Source organism: Aedes aegypti, chromosome 2 (assembly GCF_002204515.2).
Source record: "Aedes aegypti strain LVP_AGWG chromosome 2, AaegL5.0 Primary Assembly, whole genome shotgun sequence".
NCBI classification, from domain to species: Eukaryota; Metazoa; Arthropoda; class Insecta; order Diptera; family Culicidae; genus Aedes; species Aedes aegypti.
This window is the reverse complement of record NC_035108.1, coordinates 172,230,152-172,252,185: the sequence shown is the minus strand read 5'-3', so window position 1 is coordinate 172,252,185 and position 22,034 is coordinate 172,230,152. Positions and strand designations below refer to the sequence as shown.

The window sequence follows — 22,034 nt, the reverse complement described above, 5'->3', positions numbered from 1 at the left end:
GTCCATAGGTCCTTTCTGAATATGAATTTCGTGTCAATGCACTATCCCGACATTCTAGAAGTAGATTATTGAAATAAGACATGGATTTAAACCAGAAAATACGCTTACCAACCTCTCTACTCAGAATCTTTGTCTTTGCTAGAGCATACATTTTCAATTTGTTTTTGAAAACATAATAACATAATAATTGTGCCATGGAAACGAGATCAATCAGCGGAGGGAAAAGGAAGTAGCCAGCCAGCCAACTCGCCAACTGTCATTTTCTACCCCCTCGCTGCTTATCATTCCCCGCATCCACTGACTGCTTAGATCAATGTACCTTTTTATAAATACCTTGGTCGCGACTGTTCGTGTGACCAACATCTAGTTTGCCACGCTCTGACAGCTTTAGTATCGGGTCTATAAGTGTCAAATCAATTTCTTGAACCAAAATAAAACATTCTCTGCAATATGGCACTAAACAAACAATCAAAAACTTAAATAGTAAGTCCAAAAACAAAAATCTATTTTGTAATAGCAGCGCCACACACGCTGTCAACAGGTGCCCATTTCGATAAACGAATTTTTTTTTAACTCGTTTGAGTTTGGATCCTTGAACCCTGGAGTTTCAGTAAAAATTGTTATACACTTGTTGGTGCTATGATCCCACTGTTGGCGCCTGCGGCTTTAAGTGGAGTTCTGGAAATTACTTCCAAGTTTCCTGAAATACTTCCATATCACATAAAGATAAGCTTAACTTTTCCAATGCTAAACCATTATTTACAGGGATTTTGTAGACATATAGGTGCATTAAAAAAGATAAGCGGGTCATATATCCATTTGGCGTAGGGTCATTTGTCATTGGAATAATGTTTATTCTGCATAAGCACATTTTTTTTTTTGGAATATGCCCATTCTTAATGAAACAATGTTAGGTCAAATGATTATTATGATAAATGACTGATATGCTAAATATTCGCCAAATGGTATTATGCTAAGTGACCTTATGTCAAATGGGTTTATACCAAATCACCCAGACCCTTAAAAAGTCCACGCGGACATAATTTTATTGTTTCAATGATATATGTGTAATCTTCAAGGGGAGAATCCAGTGAACCATTTCAAAAGTCAATCAAAAATTTGATATCTTCAGGTGTTTTTAAGCCACTTGAGAGGCCTTGAACAAACATTCAGCTTTATGCCGCAATAGCTTAGCTTAGCTTAGCTTAGCTTAGACTATTGTTGCTATTCCGTGATTGACCGAAGTCAGTGAAAATGCACAAAGAATCAACTAGAAGTTCGGCTGGGATTGGCCATAATCTTCTTCAGTGTGCATAATTCAGTGCCTCTATTTATACATGGTCAATAACGGCGCCGGCCACGTCCTTACAGTCAGGTGGGATTGGGGGAAGGACTGTTAGTGTGTAATCTTTGCTATTTGGAGACCGTGTTTGCCTCTGCATCTCCACAAAGGTTACTAGGAGGGATGTTTGTTAATGGGAAGGATCGTTGGGTCACAGGATTCACTTTGATAAGCGATTAGACCATGATAAATAATTATTTGTGAGATATAAACATGCTTATATGTAAATATAATATTTTCATTCGATATGAACAATATCTATGTAGAGAAAAAATATGCCGACACTTGAGGTGACGAACCTTTCAAAGTTTGTTGAATAAAGTGAACCTTTTGGAAGTCTACACTTGAAGTGTCGAACCATTCAAAGTTTTTTTTAATTACAAATATAAAGGTTAAATGAAGAAGGTGTTTTTAATAAAAAAAAATTTAGGCAGAAATCATTTGTGAATCAGTGTTTATGTCGACGCTCACAGTGACAAACCATTCATATTTTTTTGAAAAATCATATTTACGTCTCACCGTTTTAACGATTAAAAGTGCAGTCATACATATTTTATAGATTAGAAACAATAGCATGAAACGAGCTCACCAATTGATCCGTCATCCTTGAGCAGCAACAATCCTCTTTCAGCGTCACTCGTTTGCTTAGCTATATAAAAACACTCAGAGAAAATAGGCGCGCAACCCGTGAGGGAAAACAACTGACGACTGCTGGGGCTTTCTTGACGCACTCCCCAGGAGCAAGCGTCAATGTCGGAAGATCAAAAAGAACTAATCGTAAGCGGCACTTTTTCACTTCACTCGATCGACGCGCGACATGTTTGATCCTGTCCTCATCGCCGGCCACGGCAGGAGCAAGCGCCAAGGTCGAAGGATCAAACACAACTAACGGATCATTCAGCTTTATGCCGCAATAGGTTAAAAATTTGTGACTCTTCTTTTCAAGATGTTTGAGAAGTACCGTAAATTCGGGTAAAATCAATCACCGTGTCACTCAACTTTACTTCTTGCTAATAGAGCAATTGCGTGTTGTGAAGTTTTTTGGTATGAAAGAATGTTTTTATCAATAAAAATAATGTTAAATTAAATTAGCGTGGGCGGTGTGGTATTGGTAGACATCTATGAACTTCTTGTTTTATACAAGTATATGGACATGGTGTCAACCTGAAAGTTTGTAAGGATGCTTAAAATATATCCCCAAATCAGATTTTTATCATCGAAATTCCTACCAATTTGCTCATTGTGTTGAAATAATTCTCGAAGACTTATTCAAACAGACTCAAGTTAGAAAAGTTAACAAACTTACTTTATCGATCCTACGTGTTTCGCAGACGAAATTCGACACGTTCCGCTTTAAACCAACTCGATTTTTTACTTTTGGAACGGGATTTACAAAACGACGAAAGTAAGATTCTCCACTTTCGCAACCTAATGTATACTGTAAAAAATATTAAAAAGGGGATTCATTTTAAAACAGTTTTAGAAGAAAGGTTGTGATTCTTTATAATTAACTTTCTCAAAACCGTATGAAAGTTGCTAACGTCGATTTGAAAAAGTAATCGAGAATTGAATTTCTGATAGACATCAGGAGATTACATCGCAAATTGCCTACATTTAGGCGTTTTCTGCGGTATTCTTGAAATTTATTTGTTTATTATTTCCTTAAATATTGCAATGTTAAGAGTTTAGCATGCATATTTGATTTCAGAGAGCTCAAATTAAGTTTGTAGAATTGTTTTCAAAACAAACAGTGATTGTTTTAACAAGTGATAAATTTCACCGCGAAATGGGATCCCTTGTATTTTTTTATTTTAGAGACGATTTTTAGCACTAAAATCTCACCAGTATGAAAATTTCGATACATGAGCCAATAAGACTCACCGTTGTGCTTATTTTCCTGCATTTTGTTGTTTGGCGTTGGCAACATTATAGGAAACAGTAATGAAAAACAGTGAAAACTTCACTCAAAATTACGGTAACTCGCAATCTTGAAAGTTGTGGGTAAAGGCAACCGACGTTGATTATAATTTTATATGGGATTTTGACATTAACTGTCTTGTTGTTTTCCAATTTCATGAAGCGAATTTTTGTGCGGAGTCTACGTTCAGCACACATTGAGTCTAATCTTTATTTTAAAATAAGAGGTTGCCATAATCATTGTAGATAATGAATAAAAAATCGACTGATTTTCAGACCTTGCAGCTCTGCAATGTCACATCTCTTTTCTCACGCATTTACGATAAAGTATCACCAAAGCCATTGCGATTCGATATTAGCGTTACCGAATGTATCGAATTCAACCCGTCACTCCCCAACTGGTGGATAAAACATCATATCCGACAAACCACGCTCCAATAGATTCCAAACTTGTTCCGGCAAGAATGCCGGAAAGTCTGGGCGGAACTGTCGCACTGTATTTAAAATTTCATCGCCTCGCCACTACTGTTGTTAGGTCTGTATATTGCTAGCTATCCGGACGTGTGGAGTGACATTGAACCTAGGGGTGACTTTGAGCGCCCTTTTCATAGCATGTTATAACTATCGCGACTATTTATAATGCATTCTTGAAGCATGCCACTTTTTATTGTTCTGGTATCAGTTTGATGCATAGAGAGTAGCCAACAAACACCCTCTTGGCCCAATGTCACCCCGCATGACGGTATCCGGACATGTGGATATGTGTCCATGCGCGGCCAAATGGAAATCGGAAGAATAGAACCCATGCGAGCGAAAACGGTTCCCATGTGCTATCAATAATGCAGAAAAACATGGACGTGCCTCGCAGTGCACCATGCAATATGTATTATATTCACGGTTTATGCTCATACGCTTCCGATTTTCAAGTGTTGCTTAATTCGAAACGGTTCGATTTAAATTCAACAGTTTAGGTATGCTATGATAAGGGTTGTACTTTTCTCTGGTTTATCATTGATATTATATTGATATATTTCATTCGCTTTGATGGTTGTATGATAATCTATCAAGTTCTAATCGTTCATACACGAAAACAACATCAAAACAGTTACAGGATAACAAGGTTACAAAGTTGTCACATATCTGTTTCAAAGCAGAGAAAATCATCCAGAGTTAGAAGTTTAGAACATTTACATGAAATACTCAGTTTGACTGCTGCTTTTTCCAATGCCCACTTTTTCCATGTGGGACTGATATGCAGTTATAGGCAGGTCTATCCTTTGACTAACTTTGTTTGCGGTTTACGCCGGAATAATTGACCACACTGGGGTAGGCAAAAAACCACAACCAGGATTAAGATAAATCACACCAAAGAGAAAGGCTTCGTCCCGAATATGACATATGGAGGAGACATTCAAAATTTAATCTCCCGAGAACAGTGCAACTCTAGCAAGCTTTTAACATGAGCTGATATGCCTGTGCTGTGGTGGCAAAACTCACCTACACGTACGATGCACAAAGTTTTGAATTGGACTGCATTTGCTTCCGCAAATTATCACAATATTGGGCACAGATTTTGAATGTCGAATAATCGTTCTGCATGCGTTTCAGAAGAGATTTGCTTCACTAGTGGCAACACCTGCATTGCAGGCGAAAAATATCAGTCATTGGCTAAATAGCTTAGTCATTTGAAGAAATAGGTTGGTCGTTTATCGATTGATAGCTATTTTTTTGATGTAGAAGTTCGGGTGGAGCATGATTTTAGGTTTTGAGATTTTTAGATCAAATCGAAATTAATGTTAATGTCATGGTAGTTAGGTTACAAAGAACAGACTTTACCTTTAATCATCAGCATATGTAGCCAAAAAGTTAGAGTCCACGGCTATAAAGCAAAGCCATGTCGAAGGTGTCTGGGTTCCCGGTCGGTCTAGGATCTTTTCGTAATGGAAACTTCCTTGACTTCCCTGGGCATAAAGTATCATCGTCTCTGCCACACGATATAAAAAAAAGACAATTTACACCGTCTTCAGCCATAGGCTGCACAGACTGAACATAACTAACATTAGACAACGGACACACGGAACGACCAGTGGACCAGCGAAGAATTTTTCGTTTGACGAAAAGTTTTCTCCGACTGGGGCGGGAATCGAACCCACACTCCGTAGCACAGTACGCCTAAACGACCGACGCCGCTAACCGCACGGCTACGAAGCCCACAAAAAACCGATCTAGTGAGTCAACGAATTCCGTAAAAATTTGCTGAAAAACTTTGAAAAAATATTTTTTTACTTTAAAATAAATGCAAATTTCTAAAAAAAAAAAACTAGAATTATATTTATTTTCATGTAAACATTTTTTTTTTCAAATTTTTCAATTTTGTCTGAAAAGTTGAAATCTTAAGCTTTCATTCCATTAAAAAAAATTGGAAATCGGTTCAGCTGTTCAAAAGTTATGATTTTTTTTTAAATAAAAAATCTAATGCACTGAGACCTACAGTGTGTACCGATGAAAAAGACTGATTTTTTATTTTCAAAAAATATATCGCTGAGAATTTGACAGTAAACGTAAAATTTTCTGAGTCAAACAATTGCTCACTTTACCCCGCCGCTCGTTTTTATCCCACATGCCACCACCCCAAATTTGACCTTTTTTCTATTGACGAATAAATGTGAGGTTAAGTTTTTCAAAATCTTCTTTGAAAGCTCAAAATTGACGTTTACCAGACATCTTTGATTATGTTGAAAATGTAGTAAAAATGGTTTTACTAGAATCATCTTAAATTTTACATCATTTAGCGGACACTGTGAAACATTTTGAACTAAACGCGAGCCAAAACTCAAGATCAGATTTTGCCCGATAACGCAGTAGACAGTGAACTCGCGAGCCAGAGCCTGTCGCTGCTCTCGAATCAGATCGCAAAGCAATACAATGGAAATTAAAGAATAGATTTGGGTATTTACTTGGAAAATATTTCTTGAATCAGTAAAAAAAATCAATTCAATCATAAACTAATATATTATATCTTGATTTGATCACCTCATAAACAACTTTGGCACGGTAAGATGCCGAAAAACCTGTCAGAACAATCTGCGTTCAAATTTTTGCTAACTAAAGTTCAAATTTTTGAACTGAACAATGAGTAAGCCTACTTGATCACTCCGTTCCAAAAATTGAACTGGATCACGAACTGAACGCGTTCAAATAATAGAAATATTAGTAGTAGAACGCTAATGGCGCTGTTCTCACAAAACTGAATTAGTTTATTATCACCTTTAACTGTATGTTTTGAATGTTTGTTCGATGCCATGTTGTAGTGGATGATTTTAAAATTTATTTGACACTTTGAGGACCGGTACTCAAGCTGTCAGCGCGTGGCAAACTAGTAGAAGCATTAATCTAAGAATGCTAATGTCGCTGCTGTTCGTGTTACCAACATCTAGTTTGCCATGAACTGACAGCTTGAGTACCGGGGCCTCAAAGTGTCAGATTAATTTTAGAAACCAAAACAACGACATGGTATTGAACAAATAATGGAAATCCATGATTTAAGGTAATAATAATTAAAATCAGTTTTGTGACAACAACGTTATTAGCGTTCTACTACTAATATTTCTATTGGCAAACTAGATGTTGGTAACACGAACAGTAGCGACATTAGCATTCTTAGGTTAATGCTTCTACTGCTCAAATGCATCACTGGCGGACAGCAAGTCAGAATTAGCTTTTCCGATTTCCAAGTTTTGTAGAAATATAACCCAACTTTTATTCGTCAATATATTTTGTCAATTTTTCAATCCAAACTTCAAGCTCGTTTAGCCTTCACTTACCCCTTCCCCCTTAATTTCCAGATTTTGTTCATAATTTCACAGTAGCTTCTGAGAGTATAAATGAACAAATTTGGGTGTTTAAATTGAGGTTTCCACAGTTTGGTTTTTCTCATAAAAAATGGGACTCCTTAGGATTTCTTTAGCTTTGTAACTCTGCTACATAATTTTTGTAACTCGCCATACGATTTGTAACTTATTGAACATGGCCTTACTATGTTGCTTTATTATACTTATAACACATACATTTGTTACAATTTTTGTTGATAGCTGCTATAAATCGATCTGATTTACAAGGTGATTATTATTTCTTGTTAGTGAAACATATGACCACAAAAAAGGAATGCATGATTTCTTTTTTATAAGGGTCGGTGTTCCCTTAGTGGATAGCCCCTATAGTCGCACTAGTGGCTTTTAACGGCCGTTTTGCTATAATTCTTTTCAAAACATTTTTTGACATGAAGTTCAGGAGCTATTTATCTAAGTAGGGGGATTAGGGGCATAATGAACATACGGGGCGAAATGGACACCCTCTCAATATCTGATAATACACATATTTCATCAAAATTAAATTCTCTGCATGAAATCTGTAATGCATTTGAAATGCTTGACGGTAAAAAAAAATATTTTTTGCTTCAATTGTTCTTACAAATTTGACTTAAAATTTTTCTCAGTTTCAAATTGGTATATAAGCAAGACCGTGGAAGAATCTAATTTTTGAGCAAAGTAACGAACCCAGAAAGGTTCTTTTTAGCTATTATGATTGAGGGAGAGTCCTTTTGCTTATCGGAATGACTGACAGTCATTGAATATGTTGGAATACCTAAATTTCATACAGGTGTTCATTTCGCCCCGATACCTTTTTACCAGCCTTGTTTTCGACCCAATTTTCTATCTCGCTTTTCTGACATATGATATGATTTTTATCACTATGAATGAATGTGGCACGTCGTACTAACATCAAACTTGAAAACTAGCCGGGGGTAAATTAAAAACATTGCCATTTAAGGGTCTTAAAACGAACATTTGCTTAACGTGTTCATTATGCCCCTAATTCCCCTACCATTGAAACACAGCTTGATTTTGTTCAAAAAATGATCGAAATAATTAGTTTTGCTAAAAATTTTAACTCCCTTGCGCCTATAGTAAACCTATTGTTCCTATAGTAGCACTACTGAGAGAAACTATTTTTCATTATACGAAATAATTGATGAATTAGGAACTTTTTTTACATAAAACGAAAGCTTTTGTTCCACACTTTGAAGGAAAAATATAATAGTTTTGTAAACATACGGTTTTAATAAGTATTTTGCCAACGCCGTGGAGCGGTTCCACGCCGTTTCGCAAACCCGATTATTTTTGTATTTTTTGAATCGCCTGAAAATTTGCATACAGATTCTTTATGACCAAAAATGCCATTATGCACTTTCAGACCGCCATTTTGAACCTCGCCTTATTTTTGAGAAGGGGCTATCGGAAAATGCATGGCAAATCTTTAAAAAACTGTAACTCGAAAACGGTTTGTCCGATCGATTTGAGATCTTCTACAAAGTTGTAGGTATTGCTTAGGACTATATGGAGAAAAATATGCACGGTAAAAAAAAGTTACAGATTATTTTTTATTTCAAAAACAAAATTTTAAAATCGATTTTCTCCAGAAACGCAGTTTCGATTTTATTTTTATTTTTGGATATGTTTAGGGGACAACTTACGTGATTTATTGCACAATGTTTCAAAATGGAAGAATTATGGACAAAAAAGTTATGATTTATTAAAAAATTACAGATTTTGAAAAAAAAATCGAAATAGAGGAAAACAATAATTTTTATGTGATTATTTGAAGGTACAGAAAAATTTCAATCGAAAATAACTTAAATAAATTTTTTCTAGGTTGCATCAATTTCGAGATATACTCATATTTATATAAAATTTTCAAATAAAAAAGAAAAATAGGCCCTTTTTAAGCATATTTCGTGTTTCTCCTTTCCAGAAAAAAATTATTTTGATTGAGCAAATCGTAGCTAAATCGTTTATCGTTTGATCAAAACATTTATGCTTTAGTATTGAAAATAGAGTGCACGGTAAAAAATATAAACGATATTTTCGAATGAAAATTTGAAGCTAATAGTTCTTAAAAACCGCAACATTGATGTTTTTAATTTTTGGATATATTTTGCGGTTGTTGTAGGTATTGTTTAGGACTATTTGGAAAAAAAATATGCACGGTAAAAAATAATGACAGGTTTTTTTAATAAAAAAAAATCAAAATCGATTTTCTATGAAAATGCATCTTTGATTTTTATTATTTTTGGACATGTTTTAGGGAACAATTTCGAGATATACTCATACTTATATAAAATCTTCAAATAAAAAAAGTGTTGTATCAACAGTGATTGTTCAGTGATTGTTTATTTGCCTGTGAAATTGATGTGCTACGAGAGAAGATACAGCATTATATTGTGGATTAAGGAGGCGTTTTACTGCGGTATTTATTTTTGTGTGCGTGAAGCTGTACAAATATCATTTTTTCGCAATGAGTTATATCAGTTCAAGATGTATTAAAGTGTTCAAACAAAGTTGTTCTAAACATTGTCGAAATTTTACGGAAGATAATATTCAGAAATTGGTTTTGTTGGGATTTGCTGAACAGAATAAATTAAATAGTAAGCTTAAAATATGTGATTCTTGTCGTTTAAAACTGTCTAATTGTACTCAACTATCTAGTGGCGATGACACATCGAGCAGTGATGAACATGTAACTTCTGATACTGAAATGAATGTTCCAAGTCAGGAGTCTTTGGTAAATTTACCGTCAATGACCTCGGTCAATACGACTGATTCTGAAATAGGATAATGTTCACAAAGTGTAAATATTGAAATTTTTAACAAATCAATTTCCAGTATTTTAACATCTCCAATTGATCGTAAAAAAATGAATTCAATAAATTATGTAAAGCGAAAATATGAAGAAGTTAATAAAAAAATAAGAAGAGAAATATTCAAGTTAAAAACAATTGATGAAATTGACAGAGATAAGGTTAACGAGTTTGATGAAATGATTGCACAAATTAAAGATAAATTTTCTAAAGACGGTATTACCAGGAACGAAAAACTCCAACTACTTTCAATATAACCGAGGTCATGGACGGTTCAGAAAATAATGGATACATTTAATTCATCCAGGTATTTGGCAACACAAGCTAAACAGTCATTGAAAGGAACAAGTAAATCTCGTACATCTTTCGGGCTAAATAATGTAGCAAAAGGAATTCTGTGACGATAACAAGAAAGTAGTTGTTATAATTAAGAAATAAAATTGCAGTATATATATATATATATATATATATATATATATATATATATATATATATATATATATATATATATATATATATATATATATATATATATATATATATATATATATATATATATATATATATATATATATAGTGGGATTCAGTTTTTGGCAACAAAGTTGAAATTTTCAGTTGCCAAAATCGGAACCCATATTTCAAATTATTACAATGTTGATACATCATTTTAATGGAATCAAAAGGCGTTGAGTCTTTGAAAAGGTTCACTTCGAAGCATTTTTCCGAAGGGTTATACTATGCTATGAATCTATGGCCCCATAATGTTAAATCTGGCAAACGTTTTTCTGGTGACGCCTGGTACGCCTCAACGTCTTCAATTATTTTTTAGAAGCTTTGTGTATAATTTTTGCATAAAAGGGCCTTGTAAAACCAATAATTTCATAAGTGACCTTTATTCAAGAACTGGACCTTTTCTTATAACTATAACAAAATATTTTTGTTTTCTTATAAAGACGTTTTTACGAATCGAAAGCGCTGGGTATTGCAAAACGGCATTAGCTTTTTTTTCTAATTGAATGAACATTTAAAATCAGTTTAACTTTCGGACTTTAGCGTAAAATTTGAATAAAATCTGTAAGTTAAGAATTGTTCTTTCAATTTATGTTTCTGATAAAATAAAGCATTTTATAATGAATGGTTGACTGCAGTCAAAAGGGCAAACATGAACATGAGATGATGCATAAATGTGACTTGTAATTTTGTAGAATTTAATTTTTATTTGAAATAATTTTTAATTGAGCATGATATATGTTCACACCTACCTAATGAAATCAACTGAAATTTACAGGATCCTGTTATGAAACCTCAAGAACCTTATAGGAATCTTCAGGTTCTCATAAGAAATCTACAGAAAAACGGCCTGAGCTCTGAAGCATCTTGCCAAGCATCCGTAGGATTTCGTATAGAGTTCTCAGGATCTTGCTAAGGATTTTGCTAGTAGTTAACATTTTGGAATTTCGCTGCGATGTTGCTGAAAATTCTCAAGCCTCCGATGAAAAAAAAATAAAGTTAATTATTATTAGGGTACCATTAGCACACCTCAAATTCCTCTGGGAACCTATTCAAACTCCTCAAGCTTTCGTCGGAAATATTAAAAATACTACTAGAAATTCACATTATCCCACTTAAAATTTACAGGACGCCCTAGAGTTTATTAAGAATTGCCAGATATTGTACATAATTCGCCATAACCAATTATATACTCTAAGGATCCCTCAAGAAGCCCTCAGTATCCACTTAGAAGCTACAGATATCCTCATGAATTCGTCAAAATTTCTCAGTCACACAAGAACCAAGAATCCCTTAAGGATTCACCAGGGTACAGTTAGGAAACTCATAGACGCAGCTCGTAAGGAACATTTCGATGATGTTGAGACCCGTATCCTTGATTAACAATCTTGTATAGAATTCTGGATCGTCTCTTAAAAAATCTAACGCCTTACAGAGTCTCTAGAAATGAAGGAACGTAGCTTTAAGGCTAAGTAGCCCGTCATTCAATGATGATTTTTTAGCTTGCATATCAAAGTGATGAAACTCAGTCTTGATAGTTTATATTGGCTTGAAAAAGTATCACTGTACGCGCTAACATGCATAAAGTATGCTGATACTTTTTCTGGTGTGTCAGTGCAAAACCAACTGATGTTTTTTTAATTAGAAATCGTGAGATGAATTAGCAACAATCATCAACGACGCGTACAAATTTCAATGACGGCCTACTTCGCCTTAAATAGTTGACACAGAAAGATCAATACACAAACCAATGCCACAGTCAAAAAAGCTAAAACACTCTCAGTCGTATTTATCGCACGCTTCATTGATATGATTGAGAATAATTTGTAGTTTGGGCTGTATTCGCGTTTTTCATGTTATTTAATGAAATTAATTATAAGTTATGATACACGATATTTTGCTGTACATATTTGTATCTGTTATTGCGTTGTGTTTTTACATACGCAATGTATGTAAATCCATAATAATAAAGACAGTGAGTTAAAAAGATGAGACAAGATTTATGATTGTAACTCTGTGTGAGTCATAGATTTTGTGTTGCTCTTATGTCGGTGCTGCTGCTTTGTTCAAACAAGCTGTTCCAAATCTGAAGAAAAGTGTATTTTATTGTATCACCTACTGGCAGACTCAAGTGGGCTGGTCACTCAATATGAATGCCTATCAAAAGAGATTGGTCTTTAGTTGAGATACTGGTGGAGATTATTGGCCTCATGAAACGTTGTCAATGTATGACCAATGACAATTCTGAAGTAAATAAGCAGGTACGCGAGTCCTTAGTGATTGGTGAGATTTGGGGAAACATCGACGAAAATGGAGATCTGGAATGTAATCGGTGTGGAGTTGACATGCTATTTATATGACTGAAGCAACAGACATGATAATAATTACAAAAAATTACAAATTTTAATGGTATTGAAAAATGTTGCCAAAAACGGATCCATTTTCTTGCCAAAATCGGGGGGTGCCAAAATCGGAGCATGCCAAAAACGGAATCCCACTGTATAAAAAAAAACAAATAAAAAACAAAAACACAATAAAAAAACAAAAAAACTACTTCTCCATGGTTGTACGATCTTGCCGCGATGAGAGGGCTTTACCCATTAGCCGGGCTTAGCCCTGGGGACCAAAGGTATACCGTTGTGATAGAATCACATTTTAATGCCACGTTTAGATTTTCCGTGTATATCTCGGAAGTGATGCATCTCAGCTAAATTTTACTTGAGTATTTTCCGATAGAAATTTTTCATATTTAAAAATATTTGATTAATGTTCTGTACTTAAAAAAACGCACCAAAAATATTGTTTTACATAAATTCGTTTTATTTATTTTTTTAAATAATTTATTTTTTACCCAAAAATTTTCCGTTTTGAGGCATTGTTCAACAAATTACAAACAATGTGCTGCAAAAGATATCCAAAAATCAAAAACATCGATTTCGCGGTTTTTAAGAGCAATCAACTTCAAATTATCATTTGAAAATTTCGTTTATATTTTTTTACCGTGCATACTTTTTTAAATACTTCAGTATATAGGTTTTGATCAAACAATAAACAATTCAGCTACGATTCACTCAATCAAAATAAAATATTTCTGGAATGGAGAAACACGAAATATGTTTGAAAAGGGCCTATTTTTCTTTTTTTATTTGAAAATTTTATATAAATATGAGTATATCTCGAAATTGATGCAACGTAGAAAAAATTTACTTAAGTTATTATCGATTGCAATTTTTGCAAGTCATAACTTTTTTGTCCATAATTCTTCCATTTTGAAACATTGTGCAATAAATCACATAAGTTGTCCCCTAAAACATATAAAAAAATAAAAAAAAATCGAAACTGCGTTTCTGGAGAAAATCGATTTTAAAATTTTGTTTTTGAAATAAAAAATAATCTGTAACTTTTTTTTACCCTGCATATTTTTCTCCATATAGTCCTAAGCAATACCTACAACTTTGTACAAGATCTCAAATCGATCGGACAAACCGTTTTCGAGTTACAGGTTTTTAAAGATTTGCTATGCATTTTCCGATACGCCCTTCTCAAAAATAAGGCGAGGTTCAAAATGGCGGTCTGAAGGCTCAAAATGGCATTTTTGGTCATAAAGTATGCAAATTTTCAGGCGATTCAAAAAGTACAAAAATTAAATTTAAAAAAAAATTCGTCATGTTCGGTGGAATTGCTCCGTGATGCTAGTGCTAAGGACTGTTTATTTTATAAAGTGGACACTTTGTTTTTGCTACATCTTTTTCATTTATTTATATAATCGCAATCGGTTTTCTGTGCATCGTTCAACTATTATTCAACAATATTATGAAAAAATAAAATCTTACAAAATGCTTTTGGTTGAAGAACTAAATAGTTTTTCCAAAAACTCCTATGAAAAACTGTTCATCGAAGTTAAGCATTTTTTTTTCGCATAACAAAAATCCTCATTTTTATGAACAAATTGTATGTTGTTATCCTTTATCATTCTACTAAACGTATCGCTTTAAAAAATATTAATAATATTCCACCGTTCTTTGACACTAGGTCATTTTAGTGATTGATCCCTTACGGCTAAATTTGCTTTAATACCATCCTTTTACTCTCAGCAAAAAAGTAAATTAAAAATCGTGTTAAAAATTAGTTTAGATTACTAAAAAAAACTATATTTGTATAATTGATAGCTAAATCGCGAGTCTTAACCGCATTCTTCGGTATAATTTTATCCCTTTATGGTCGTTTTATTAAAAAAACCTCATACTTTTAAAATCTTGTACGCATATTTATCGATCTAATGGAAAATGTAAGCGTTTTTCTCCAAATATTTTGATAGGTAATCTCAGAAGAACACATTATGAAAGCAATACTTGGAAAATAAATTCGATTTCATTGCAGCAGTGTTCCCTACTTTGATGATTGTCATTGTGCTTTGGAAGATCTTCTGGAAATAAAGCGTTTGTTTTTCTATTGTGCTTTTAATGTGACGTGGGGACCAGATTAGCAACTCTATGAAGGCGTAGGTTATTTTCCATATTAATACTATATTAGTACTTCCAACAGGACGTACTTTAAACATTAAAATTCTACTCATATCAGTTCCACTGGAAATTGCAATATTTTTCTTTTAAAAATCAGTAAAAAAATGAGTTTATTATATCTGAAAAATTGTTGCTCTAAAAATAACCGAATATTTTTGTGAAGGCTTCTGATTGATGATGCTTTCGAAGAACAAGCCTTCTTTGAAAATAAAAATTATAGATTGTCGAATTTTCCAATCAATTTCTAATAATCATTGTTTTTGATAACCTCCAAAAATCGACTGTTTCAAACGTGTTGCCTTATTAGTGTAAAATTTTATTATTTTTGTGGCTTTTTTATTATCATAATATTGTACAGTATATGTCGATCGATATACAGAAAACCGATTTCGATTTCATTGATAAATTAAAAAGATATTGCATGTACAAGGTGTCCACTTTATAAAATGAACAGTCCTTACTTCTTCTTCTTCTTCTTGGCATTAACGTCCTCACTGGGACAGAGCCTACTTCTCAGCTTAGTGTTCTTATGAGCACTTCCACAGTTATTAACTGAGAGCTTTCTTTGCCAAAGTTGCCATTTTTGCATTCGTATATCGTATGGCAGGTACGATGATACTCTATGCCCAGGAAAGTCAAGGAAATTTCCATTACGAAAAGATCCTGGACCGACCGGAATTCGAACCCAAACACCTTCAGCTTGGCTTTGCTTTGTAGCCGCGGACTCCAACCATTCGGCTAAGGAAGTTGCTACTATAGGAACAGAAATTAGAAATAGTGCTACTATAGGCAAATGTATTCCTATAGTGGCACACGCGATGATAAATACAAACATTTGAGTTTTCGTAGTTTTCATATTTTTCCCATAAAACCAAGATAAAAAGCTATCGGATGATGTAAAAATAATGACACTTGCGTTATTTTTCGATTTTATACGAATTTTTGTTCTTAGCTATGTGGCTATTGGTACATCGACCCTATCAGTGTATTTTTAATGTGTATATCTTGTTTTCTATCAAAATTGAACGATAGCTAGAGGCTTCAGCAAGATCAATATCCGGTTTTGAAATTGTTAAGACTTTGGCGTTTTCCTCACTTTATCCTTCTATAAATGTGTGAATATCAGATATTGAACGAGAGTTCAGTTATTGTTATTTGAATATAGCGAACTCGTACTTATCCTTTATGGGACATTCTATATTTAAAAAAAATATATGTTGAAACTCAAGTAACATTTGAAGTGGTTTCCAAATGTTATCGAAATCGATTCATAATTAACTGACATCTAGTATTGTACAATGCTAAGATATATACCTAAACCAAAAGTCAACAATTTGTAGAATCTTTTAAGATACGGGTCTCCAACAATGCACTGTGTTTTAATTCCTCGTTTTCATGCGCTTTTTGAATAGCGCCCTAACCGTTGATTTTAGCGATATAGTTTGTTCGGAGAAGTTTCTTGGTATATTAAGGCGCAACTTTTGACGAAAAAAATTTTGTGATCAATCCACCTAGCAGTGAGATAGAAAAACTATTTTTTTTTTCAAAACATTTAGATAGACATATGGTGTCTTCGGCAAAGTTGTAGAATTGGCAATTTGAAACAACTTTGTCGAAGACACAATTTTTCTATCTCTTATACTTTTTGAGATATATGCCGTTGTATGTGAATGACCCCTAAAAATCATATTTTTTATCATAACTTTTTTCCAAGATTTTTAACATTTTTTGTGTTTTCTACAAAGTTGTTTGTCATAGAAAAACCCGTGTTTTTGCTGAACATATCATCACCCTATCTTTTGAAGTAACAAAGTTATTCATGAATTACTCTTTTTTCAAGGGGTAGTTTAGGCCTCTATAACTGGCTTCGGCGCAAAATGGCGCAGACAACTCTTACAAATCATGAAAGTACCTTATCTCCCCTTTTGGCAGTTGATAAAAACTTTTGTCTATAAGCGTCTTTGCATGGGTTTTTACTATCAAACAACTTTGTAGAAGACATGAAAAATGTTAAAAATTTAAGTAAAAAGTTATAATCGAAAATGATTTTAAATTATTTTTTTCATACAAATTTGTGTACTTTAAGTTAAAAAATTCGTAACTCTTTTACAAGATTTTTAACATTTTTCATGTCTTCTACAAAGTTGTTAAACATCTTAAAACGCGTGTTTTTGCTGAACATTGCACCTCTCTATCTCTTAAAGTAAAAGAATTATCAGTCGAATTCGTTTTAATAAGGCTTATTTGTTTGATAGTAAAAACCCATGCAAAGACGCTTATAGACAAAAGTTTTTATCAACTGCCAAAAGGGGAGATAAGGTACTTTCATGATTTGTAAGAGTTGTCTGCGCCATTTTGCGCCGAAGCCAGTTATAGAGGCCTAAACTACCCCTTGAAAAAAGAGTAATTCATGAATAACTTTGTTACTTCAAAAGATAGGGTGATGATATGTTCAGCAAAAACACGGGTTTTTCTATGACAAACAACTTTGTAGAAAACACAAAAAATGTTAAAAATCTTGGAAAAAAGTTATGATAAAAAATATGATTTTTAGGGGTCATTCACATACAACGGCATATATCTCAAAAAGTATAAGAGATAGAAAAATTGTGTCTTCGACAAAGTTGTTTCAAATTGCCAATTCTACAACTTTGCCGAAGACACCATATGTCTATCTAAATGTTTTGAAAAAATAGTTTTTCTATCTCACTGCTAGGTGGATTGATCACAAAATTTTTTTCGTCAAAAGTTGCGCCTTAATATACCAAGAAACTTCTCCGAACAAACTATATCGCTAAAATCAACGGTTAGGGCGCTATTCAAAAAGCGCATGAAAACGAGGAATTAAAACACAGTGCAATGCGACCTGTTGTTTTTCTTTTCATCTTTCTTGTTTTCTTGCTTCTTGTATTCTTCTATTTCTATCTACATGTTGTCTTCTAAGCGTCCATGGGAAGTCTTTAGTATGTATTTAAAATTGTTGGACAGCTTTCCACAATGCGACGTAAACATTGTATTATTCTGCAGAAATGAATCGGCTTCGACCGGTAATGACAAATATTGATTCAAATCGATTCAATCTTTCGAAAACATTTATATAGGAATGGTTTCATCGTAGAATAAAATTCTCATCGTTGCACTCAATTCGCAATAAACCTCCAGAAAATAATGGCCTGTGGCATTTTATGACACTTTCCTTCCGCTCTCTTGTACCCTCTTTCAGATTATATCAAGTTCGATGTTCATTGAGAGTATCACCCCGGTTGCCGGTACAGGTGGAGACCTGTCTGCCGGATGCAACGACCACGGGAGTGCCTTTATCTGCGAATAATGCCTCGGCCTCGGCTCCCCCCAGCAGTAGTAGTGGAGGTGCAAGCGGCGGTAGTGGTGCTAGTGGAACGGCAATCGGATGTACCGCCAATGGTACTGGCGGCAATAATGGACAGCCGGGATCTGCATCCAGTAGTGCCAACACACCGAATTCCACTAATTCTTCAAATGCTTGCAATGCAGGAAATACCAGTAGTAGTGGCATAGGCGGCAGCAGCACCGGAGGTCAAAGCGGATCCCCAACGACTACGGCAGGCACGACAGGCTCCAACGCTACCATCATCGACGACTGTGGCGCCTCACGTGTTTTCCAGATTCTGTATCGCAACGAGGAAGTGTCGCTGCGAGATGTTATTATGTTCCGGGCACATTTACTAGGTAATTCAATGCACTTTTCAAAGAATATTTTTATGCAGGGGGATTTGGGGCATAATGGATATGCACTATCTCGCTTGGGGAATGTGGCTAGGAGGCCATCAATGAACCCGCCTTGGTTGTTTTCAAGTTTTGTTAAAAAGCAAAAGAGAGAGAATTTCGTTGTGAAATTAATTATATATTATCAGATATATATATATGTTGTGTCCAAGGCAGGATCACTGGCTACAGGGTACAATTCACACACCTTGATCATAATCACCATGCAGAAATACAGCACATAGTACTGAAATAAACTTAGAAACTAACTAGGGGTAGTTGAAAAGTACTGGTATATAACGGTAAAAAATAACCATTGACTTAATGTGTTCATTAAGCCCTGAATCCTTCTGTTATGTCCTTCAGGGCCTTCATGGGAAAAATTGAATGCAATCATTTCTAAATTCTGGTGTTAATGACATTCGTGTTGAAAGCCGCTGGATATAATAAATTTTACTTGTCTGTGAGTTTAGATAAACTTTGACTCTGGGAATAATGAATTGATTGTAACTACCGATATTGGTCATTTACTCTCGAAACGTTATTACAGTCAGGTTTCATATTGAGCGCTGTCACCCTCTTCATGCCCACCGTAATTTCTAAGCTGGTGATTTTAATAAAATTAGGTAGGTAATAAGTTCACATTGCTCATCACATAAAAACTGATATTAAGAAATTCAATTGGAAGGAAAGTGGGCGGCAGCGGCTTTTAGGAGACCTGATTATATAATAAGTTCATAAAATATAAATAAAAAGCTAAAAATGTATTGATTTAACCCAATTTGATACAATCAAAAATGACTTCAAAACTGGACATCAAGAAAAATAGGATCCGACATTCGTTTGCGCGGAAAATCGATTGGTCACTTGCTAGTCCGGCTCTGTAGATTTGTGCTGAAAATTCGAGGTTTGGCTTCGATGCATCTTCACATTAATTAACGCTTTACTTTAATTTGATAAAAAAACTGAGTCGAGAATGAATTTTCATCTGCTGAGCTCGTTTCATGCTTATGATTACAATTTTTATACCGTTTTGTCTCAATTTCCGAACAGATACTAGGTTTTTGTATGACGATTTAGTTGAAATGTTTCGCTGAAATATGTCACCAAATTCCCAGGAAATCGCAGTCAATTGCAATTCAATTTAAACGTCCTCCAAATATTTACACAAATATTAGCTAATTTATGCCTATCAGTTGCATTTGAAGTCACTGTTGGCCTTAAGTGTTCGGAATATGACTCAAAACGGTAGTGACAACTTCGCGTTTATGTAATTTTCAAATAAACCGTAGATGGTTAGTCACTACTAGTGTCGACATAAACCCTTCATTTATTTAGTTAACATCTAGACAGGTAACACTGAATCAACAATTTCACGTCACAATACTCGGTTCGTGGCCGCATTTCTCCATGCCCCACGCTCGCCTAATCGGTACGCACTTGATCCGCCCACCTAGCTCGCTGTGTTCCACGCCTTCTTGTACCAACTGGATCCGAAGCGTACACCATCTTTGCAGGGTTGCTGTCCGGCATTCTTGCAACATGCCCTGCCCATCGTATCCTTCCAGCTTTGGTCACCTTCTGGATACTGGGTTCGCCGTAGAGTTGGGCGAGCTCGTGGTTCATTCTTCGCCGCCACACACCGTTTTCCTGCACACCGCCAAAGATCGTCCTAAGCACCCGACGTTCGAAGACTCCAAGTGCTTGCAGGTCCTCCTCGAGCATCGCTCAGACAACCAAAATGTACGTATAACGAAATCACCTGGAGGCTTTGTGCAGCATTTCACTTATAAGATGTCGCGAAAAGGCCTTCTACGTACAAAATTGGAAGCGATATGCGTGCATATATTATGTCATGAATAATAGCATACAATGCGAGGGTATAAATTTTCTACCGAACTAGCCTGTGATCTTATGCGACTTGACGTATGATAACAAATGTTGATTTGACAGCTGTTACGAATTGATTCGACCTACATTGTACGAATGTACGGGTGAAACAAAATGTACAAATGAACTCAGTAAATAAGCGTTTTATGCGTGGAAACTCATCAATCTGACGATTTTATTCACCGTGTTTTGTGGGTTTGATGTAATTTGTATGAATCAACGAGTTATTACGTGAACTTTTTTGCGACTTCTGGTTGTGTGGGCGCCCACGTTTCATGCCCGTAGAGGACTACCGGCGTTATGAGCGTTTTGTACATGGTACATTTAGTGCGGGCGTGAATCTTTTTTGACCGCAGCTTCTTCTGGAGCCCATAGTAGGCCCGGCTTCCACTGATGATGCGTCTCCGTATTTCACGACTAACGTTATTGTCAGCCGTCAGCAAGGATCCAAGGTATACGAACTCGTCGACCACCTCCAACGTATCCCCGTCTATCGTAACACTGCTACCTAGGCGATCCCTGTCGCGCTCGGCCCCACCAGCTAGCATGTACTTTGTCTTGGACGCATTCACCACCAGTCCAACTTTTGCTGCCTCGCGTTTCAAGCCGGTATACAGGTCTGCCACCTTTTCAAATGTTCGGCCGACAATGTCCATATCATCCGCGAAGCAAACAAATTGACTGAATCTCGTAAAAACCGTACCCCGGTTGTTAATCCGGGATCTCCGCATAACACCTTCTAGCGCAATATTGAACAACAGGCACAAAAGTCCATCACCTTGTCGTGGTCGATTTGCGATTCTGTCTGCTGTGGTGATCTCCAGGTGTATCGGAATGGAAGGCTGTGCTGGAAGTAGGTGCTACGAATGGCCATATTCTTGGAGGAATCAATTAGTCGTAAGCCGTTTTCGTTCGTCAGTCGGTGGACGCTGAACTTTCCAATAGTCGGTCTGAATTCCTCCTCCTCGCCAACCTGAGCGTTTAGATCTCCTATGATGATTTTGACGTCGTGGCTTGGGCAGCTATCGTACTCGCGTTCGAGCTGCGCGTCATCATCAGTGCTTCCGGAGTGAGGGCTGTACACGTTTATTATGCTGAAGTTGAAGAACCTGCCTTCGAGCCTCAACTTGCACATTCTCTCATTGATCGGCCACCACTCGATCACGCGCCTCTGCATATCACCCATCACTATAAAAGCTGTTCCCAGCTCATGTGTGTTTCCGCAGCTCTGGTAGATGGTATGGTTACCTCTAAACGTTCACACCATTGATTCCAACACACTTCCTGTAACGCTACGATGCCGAATCCACGGTCCTTCAGCACGTCGGCGAGTATGCGTGTACTCCCGATGAAGTTGAGAGATTTACTATTCCACGTACCGAGCTTCCAATCGCTAGTCCCTTTACTTCGC

The 22,034-nt window shown here is 35.5% G+C and overlaps 1 protein-coding gene across 1 annotated transcript in view; it reads left to right on the top strand.

The window, feature by feature from the left end:
• Positions 1-22,034, top strand: part of LOC5575064 — a 172,638-nt gene that overhangs the window by 69,096 nt on the left and 81,508 nt on the right. The window contains exon 3 of the mRNA XM_021843159.1: positions 18,213-18,697. Coding sequence (XP_021698851.1) covers positions 18,213-18,697 — 485 coding nt within the window. The remainder of the gene's footprint in view (positions 1-18,212; positions 18,698-22,034) is intronic.